General features: G+C 40.9%; 1 protein-coding gene across 1 annotated transcript; it reads left to right on the top strand.

Annotated features, from left to right (window-relative positions):
* Positions 1-1,194: 1,194 nt before the first annotated feature.
* LOC104945155 (asc-type amino acid transporter 1-like) lies at positions 1,195-2,280 on the top strand (the record flags this gene model as incomplete). The annotated part of the gene is made up of 2 exons (XM_010770781.1): positions 1,195-1,399; positions 2,129-2,280. Coding segments are annotated over 2 exons (357 nt in total), but the record flags the coding sequence as incomplete, so codon positions are not given.
* Positions 2,281-6,909: the final 4,629 nt, after the last annotated feature.

Here is a 6,909-nt window from a genome sequence, read left to right as displayed (position 1 = left end):
AAAAAAAAGGAAACATTTAATAATTCCGACTCGAACGGATCTGCTGGGCCCATTTCTTGGTCGGTTCGTACTGTCACGGTTTGTGAAACAAGCAGGACCCAAATGCAGATATAAACTGAAACTTCCTTTATTTCAAGGCTATGATATATATATATATATATATAGACAATGACAAAACAGAACACTCACCGCAGAACTAGTCAGGGAACAAGACGAACCGACCAAGACAGACAGACAACCCAGAACTTAAATACACACAAGACTCAATCACACAACAAGACACAGGTGAGGAGGGAGGAGAAAACACAGGGGCCCAGGTGAACATAATCAGACAATTAGACACACCAGGGAAACTAATGACAAGACAATAACCCAAAGGGAAACATGACATGGAAAACAGCAAAAACACCCAAACCTACAAAACTATAAACGTGACATAACATGAGAATCGTGACATACTTCAACTCAAGGCTTCGCTGTTGAGATGTTGTTGGTCAAAGTTAAGGGTTGTGTGATCACACACAACATTTGTGTGGCCAACTCCAAAATGTACATTTTTAAAAATAATTTAAAAGTTGTATGAATTTGTATCTTTTGACCTTGTTGAAATTCCTCTGCAATTTATAATGTGCGGCCTGCAATGTCATAGGTATTGCAGCTGTATGGTTGCACATATTTGCCGTCTCTATAGAGAAAAAATAATTGCTTTTTTCAACAAAGTTCAACGTTTTCTTACCATTATTTTTCACTGCAACCTTGCGTTAGACTTCTCTGTCATCCAACATTCCACAGTTACAATATCTACTTTGATCTCGTTTAATTTGACTTGGTTGATACTAGAGTCAATATACAGTAATAGTTCAAACCTAAACCACGTCAAAACCAATTTAACAGATGCATCCAGTACTCCATAAGACAGACATACATTCAATGGTAGCTGATCTGTGTAGGTTTCTAAGTTTCTAAATGAAATAAAACACACTTTAAACAAATCCCTAGAGATTTTTTTTCAAATGGTTGTGATTTTTTAATAAGACCCGTGGGATTTCTTTGCACCTGTTTTTTTACAGTTTTTTTTTGGCCACGTCTGTTTTGTTGTTTGTTCAGCCTCAGAGTCAGAAGAAAAACCTGTATTTGGACAGCTATAATTGAGTTGAACAAAAAGACCGTTTAAATCTGTTTTTTTCTCCTAAGGTAACATCATCGGCTCTGGGATATTCATCTCTCCTAAAGGCGTGTTGGAGCATACAGGCTCCGTGGGTCTGTCACTCATCGTCTGGGTTTGTGGAGGGGGGATCTGTGCCCTTGGGTCCCTTTGCTATGCTGAACTGGGTGTCACCATCCCAAAATCTGGAGGAGACTATTCATACGTGACAGAAATCTTTGGAGGGCTAGTGGGGTGAGTACTTTTGTATTGTCTGGTTAGGGTTTTTACGTTGCTGTGCCTAAACTACAACAGTAGTTTTTACTTTACAACAGCTTTTTTTTCATGTTGACTGTTAGTTTCCAGCATTTTACTCCCTTGTTGTGGATTACTCTTTAACCGCCCAGTGTGTGTACACAAGAGCGCTGGTTTAAGGACTGCCTGTGTTGAACCAATCGGCTCTAAAGGTCTTGTGACTTTCATCTGGTCATGTGATACGTCAGCTGATCACAGAGCAGCACTGTAAGACTAAAGAGGCTTTTCAATACTCTAATTTCCCCTCCTCGACTCCTCGGTCCTCCGGTAGTGACCCGGAGATGGATTTCAGCGTGCCATGTTGAAGGACATCTAATTTCTCTAAATGCACATCGAGGACCGAGCATCGAGCATCAAGGAGGCTCTCTGGAGGAGCTATAACCGAGGAGACAATGATGGGTCCTCCACGGCTCCTCCGCGGATGCATCTCCAATGCTCAAAATTCTTTTGAGAATTGATGAAAAATGTGCGAGCAATTTAATTAAAACTAGGGCACAAGTTACATCTTGCACACATACAAAAATATACTTTTTTTCTCTTTATGGTCACTCCAGGGCTCTATAGTACAGAGACCAACTACAGTTTGAAGCAGAAGTATAAAATAAATCACGGCAAAGGCCTTTTACTCTCGCATTTAAATACTGTTTGTTTTGTCTCTTTGTCCCGCAGCTTCCTGTTGTTATGGAGTGCCGTCCTTATAATGTATCCGACCACGCTGGCGGTCATCGCGCTCACCTTCTCAAATTACGTCTTGCAGCCGGCCTTCCCGGAGTGCCTTCCTCCGTACATCGCCACCAGACTCCTCGCCACCATCTGTGTCCGTGAGTAACAGCCTAAAGCCCTCTAAGATCACAGTCATTATTCATGAGTTATTCTGGTTTGGTGTTTTAACGTTATGTTTCCAAACTGGTATTCCCAGAGGTCATCTATATCCCTAACTCTTCGCGCTTCTTCCACACATTGTCTATTGATAACGCTTGCATTTCTATAGTTGGCTCATTCTGTTCAGCAACAGAACCTACTGGGGCTTTCAACCAATGAGATTACAAGATATGCTGATTAAGTAATTGATATATACACCGCATAGATCAATATTTGATTGGAAGTATTTTCAACATTATTGTCGCAAATGTAATAATTGAAAAGGAAGCATTGCAAACCAATACATTTTTATATTTAGCCTACAATGATTAGTAATAAGGGGCAGAGCAGGGACCTCTAGCAACACGAGGGGAAGACAAATATTTTCCATTTGCTTATTCCACCCACATTGTAACAATACAAAGCTGGTTGAAAAGCGTCTGTTTTGTGGTCTTTTTTGAACTATTTAGCATCATTTCTAGACGGGTGACAGGTTAGAATTGTACTGTCCCTGACAGTATGGCAAAATGACAGTGGAGTTTGTCAATTTTGTAGTGAATCAATCATAATTAGCAAGTTTGACAGCCTTAGTATGCTGCTAATGCTAACCACATTTTTCTTGTTAATGCCAAACAAACTGAAAACTGAAAAGCACATTTTTTTACCAGGGTAAAGACACAAATTATTTGTATTATATTTAAAGTCAGCAAGCCTTGATTTCAGTGCAACATCAACATTGGCAGTCTCTATTATTATGCTAAGATAACCGTGTCCTGGTGGTTAGTTAATATTTAAAGGGTCCTGAATATGTTTTATTATATTATTTTTTGTTTTATGTGGGACGAATAAAGGTTTTCTGATTAGTTTTTTCCTGAAACGCCTCCATTTTGACTCCTTTGTTGAGTGACATCACTATATTACACTCGTGCTTCTATTGGCTAGCGCTTCAACACATTGTAGGTGATATGCTAAGGATTTTCCTTGAAGCCAACAATAATAAAAGTACAGGAAATGCCATGACATTTTTGATTGATGATGCAAACATACAAATTGGTTGACGTGGGCCAGCGTGTCTAGGTTGAGTGGCTGAAAAAAAAAACTTGAGTTGACGGAAGAGGATTCGTTGCTGGAGGAAGCGTATTAGGCATGAATCAGTTTCAGAGGAACACGTTGGTGACCTGATACTGTGGCTGGCTCATTGCATTCCTGTTGGCCGCTTGCCTCGCTGTCACGCTGCCTGTGTCATCATGAAATCCCGGTTTACTGTTTCACACTTCAGACCTTCTAGTTAGGTCATCCCTTAAGGAGGTCACCTGACTCTATGACCTAGAGTGTCTCCCAGTAAACTTCCTTTTCCTAGATCAACCCTACAAGCATCACAGGGTAAAGCATGGAAAAAGGTAATAATGTAGGATTTAACAGGGATTAAAAGGGACATGAAAGGGAAAAACAGGGATTATCTATCAAGGTTGTTAACTTTATTATAGAAACATAGAAACCAACCTTACACCATATCATAAACAGACACAATCCATTCATTTTTCCAAATTAAATGTGTCCATTGCATCGAATGGAGCTGTATGTAAGACTCGTAAATAGATTTTCTGACATCCTTTGAAAGCGTAGTCTAGATCAAATGTGTCCATCAAGCAGGATAAACATAAACAAACAATGACCAACGTATTGTCAGTTTGTGGCCAACTGGTTGGGAGACCCTCTATGAATTTAAAGAAAGGGGAAAATCCGCAGAAATACAAGGATAAAACAAAGTCTGCAAACCAAGTTGTTCTACCATCATCTCATCCTTTGAAGTTAATATAATACTGGGATATTTCACAGTGTGCTGTCGGCTGTCATTGTCATTTGATAATTCCCCATGAAATGCTGTGCTCTACTTCCAGCCTCTAATCTGACTCGCGCCTCTCCTTGAAACGCTTTACATTACAGCAATCTGTATTTAAATAGCCAGAAGCTAAAGCAGACTGTGCATGTATCTGGTCAGCAAGCCAGCCAGTTTAATCTTGTCTGAACTGGATGAGGAAACTGGGAGATTGACGGGAGAGGGTTGAGTATTCGTGCCTGAGAGTGTGTGCATATTGGGATGGGGTTAGCATTTACACAGCACGCGGGTGGACCTCCACTATTTTTGGCAACAGAAGGTTACAACTGCTGCTTAGTGGGGCAAACTCTGAGTGTTTTTGTGTTGTTCTCGAATGTAGTACGAGTTGTGTGTTTTTGTGACTATCAGTGTCAGACTAGATAATGGTGCCAGCCTTTGTGGACGCCGCTAATGAGAGGGTGTGTCTACGCCATTGTGCATTGTTTCAAGTGGTTTCCGTGACACTGTCACTGAGCACCATGGAAACAGGATATGGGCAGGACACCTTGCACGTCAATGATGGGGGATCCCATTGGCCAACTGATATTCTGGTTGGATGTTTGGTGTTCCTATTGGCTGCTCGGTACCGCCTCCATTCTCCTCTCACAGTGAGAGTGCTGTCACATATCTGTGATCAGCTGTTAAATAAGCTTCAATGCTTGTGATTGAATCAGCAGGGTTCCACAGCTCCCTGATAACAGATTCAAAAAGTATTTTCAATGCAGCTCCAACATCCTCAAACACCAACAAGAGATGCATAATAGAGATATGTCACTCCTTTCTTAATAACATACTTTTAGTTATAAATCTCCCCCTTGCAGACTTAAATGAGAAAAAAACATGGATTGCTATTTTCTTTCAAAGGTCACATGTTCTTGTAGCCTCTAGTTTACACAACTCTATATACAGTGAGTCACTCTGCGGTAGTGTTCGTCAAAAAAGCCCTTTAGGCAAATTCAGGATCACAAACCGTAGATTGAGAGAAATGAAAATCTGTCAATTCATATCAAATCTGCCCTAAGGCAAACAGTTATGTCGTTTTAATTCATTTCAGGAAAGTTCAAGTGTATTGGATGTCAGGGAGAAAAGTGTTTTCCAGCGTCTTAGTCTGAAACACTTTCTGAGATTAACTGGATTAATTGTTGTTCTGCACAGCTATGGCTCATTGAAGCTTGTTATTTCAACATAAATGTTCTTAGTGACAGGTTTATGAATGCAAGTCTGCCCCCTTCATTCTCCTCCTGCAGTGTACTGTAAGAATGTGACAAGTGGCCTAGGTGTGTGTTTGTGTGTAGTTGTGGGTTGTTAGTGTTCTTCTAATAATAGGAGCCCTGGTCAGCCCATAGCAGCACAGTCATGCTACTCCCATTTCAAGAGATTTACTGTGTGCTACTATTTTATTCTGTCAAATATTCATTCGTTTTACTATATGGAATTCGCCAAAAACTGCACATTTTCCAGCAATGAATAGAATGTAATTTACTTCAAATTATACCTAACAACTACTAGAAACAGGGCCCTTTTTTGGCATAGGCGGTGGCCTATGGCCCCAGATCTGGGGGGCGCAGCTCTGGAAGGGAAAAAATCATTTTGACCGACTTTGATGTAACAACATTCATAACTAGATAATGCAATTCCTGAAGAAATTGCTAGTGGGAATGCTTTATGCTGAAAAGCTGACGCTGAACTGTTATGCTGAAATGTAATGTGTAAGAAGAAAGTGAAGAATTTAGATTGAAATGATACATGAACACTGAGGACTTGAATGTGTGATAAGATAATTAAAGAAAGTAAAAAGGCTTGGAAAAGCAGCAGAATATTTGAACTGCAAACTTTTGAACTAACTTGATCTGAGAATGATCTGTCGCCATGGCAACGGTATTTGATGACACCCCATAATACGCTTAGATGTGTTTCATAGCGAGTGTTATGATGCCAAGGCAACGGCATTTGAAGAAACCTCAAAACTGTCTCGTAGATGTCTTCACGGCTGGACTGTTAGCACACATGTGAATTTTGCGCAATTTTTGACCATTTTCATAGTAGTTATAGCAATATCGTGTTTTATTGCGAGGAATGTGTTGCCATGGGAACAGCTTTTGAGGAAAACTCACTATTGGCACATAGACATGTTGAGGGCTGGACCATTAACCATTATCTGAAGTCTGGTGCTGTTTCGACCCTTTTCATAGGTGTTACGACAACATCGTGTTTTTTGGCGAGGGATGTAGAGCTGTTGAGGCATGGAGAGGTGACATACAGGTGAAGATTGGGGGACGATCGGACCGTGTCCATTGGAGTTACAGCGACATCGTGTTTTATGGCGAAGGATGCGTTTCCATGGCAACGGCCTATGGTGAGATCTCAGATTTGGTGTAGAGCTGTTGAGGCAGGGACCGGTGATATACACGTAAAGTTTGGTGGGCGATCGGACCCTGTCCATTGGAGTTACAGCGACATCTTGTTTTATGGTCAAGGGATGCGTTTCCATGGAAACGGCATATGATGACACCCCCATAATTGACATAGAGCTGTTGAGGGCCGGACCATTATCCATCATCTGAAGTCTGGTGCTGTTTTGACCGTTTTCATAGGAGTTAAAACAACATCGCTTTTATGGCGAGGGATGCGTTTGCATGGAAACAGCCTATGGTGAGATGTCAGATTTGGCATAGAGCTGTTGAGGCATGGACCAGTAATATACAAGTGA

Source organism: Notothenia coriiceps, unplaced genomic scaffold, assembly GCF_000735185.1.
Source record: "Notothenia coriiceps isolate Sejong01 unplaced genomic scaffold, NC01 NC01_scaffold00009226, whole genome shotgun sequence".
NCBI classification, from domain to species: domain Eukaryota; kingdom Metazoa; phylum Chordata; class Actinopteri; order Perciformes; family Nototheniidae; genus Notothenia; species Notothenia coriiceps.
The sequence above is the reverse complement of the archived record's forward strand: the minus strand, read 5'-3'. Positions and strand labels throughout refer to the sequence as shown.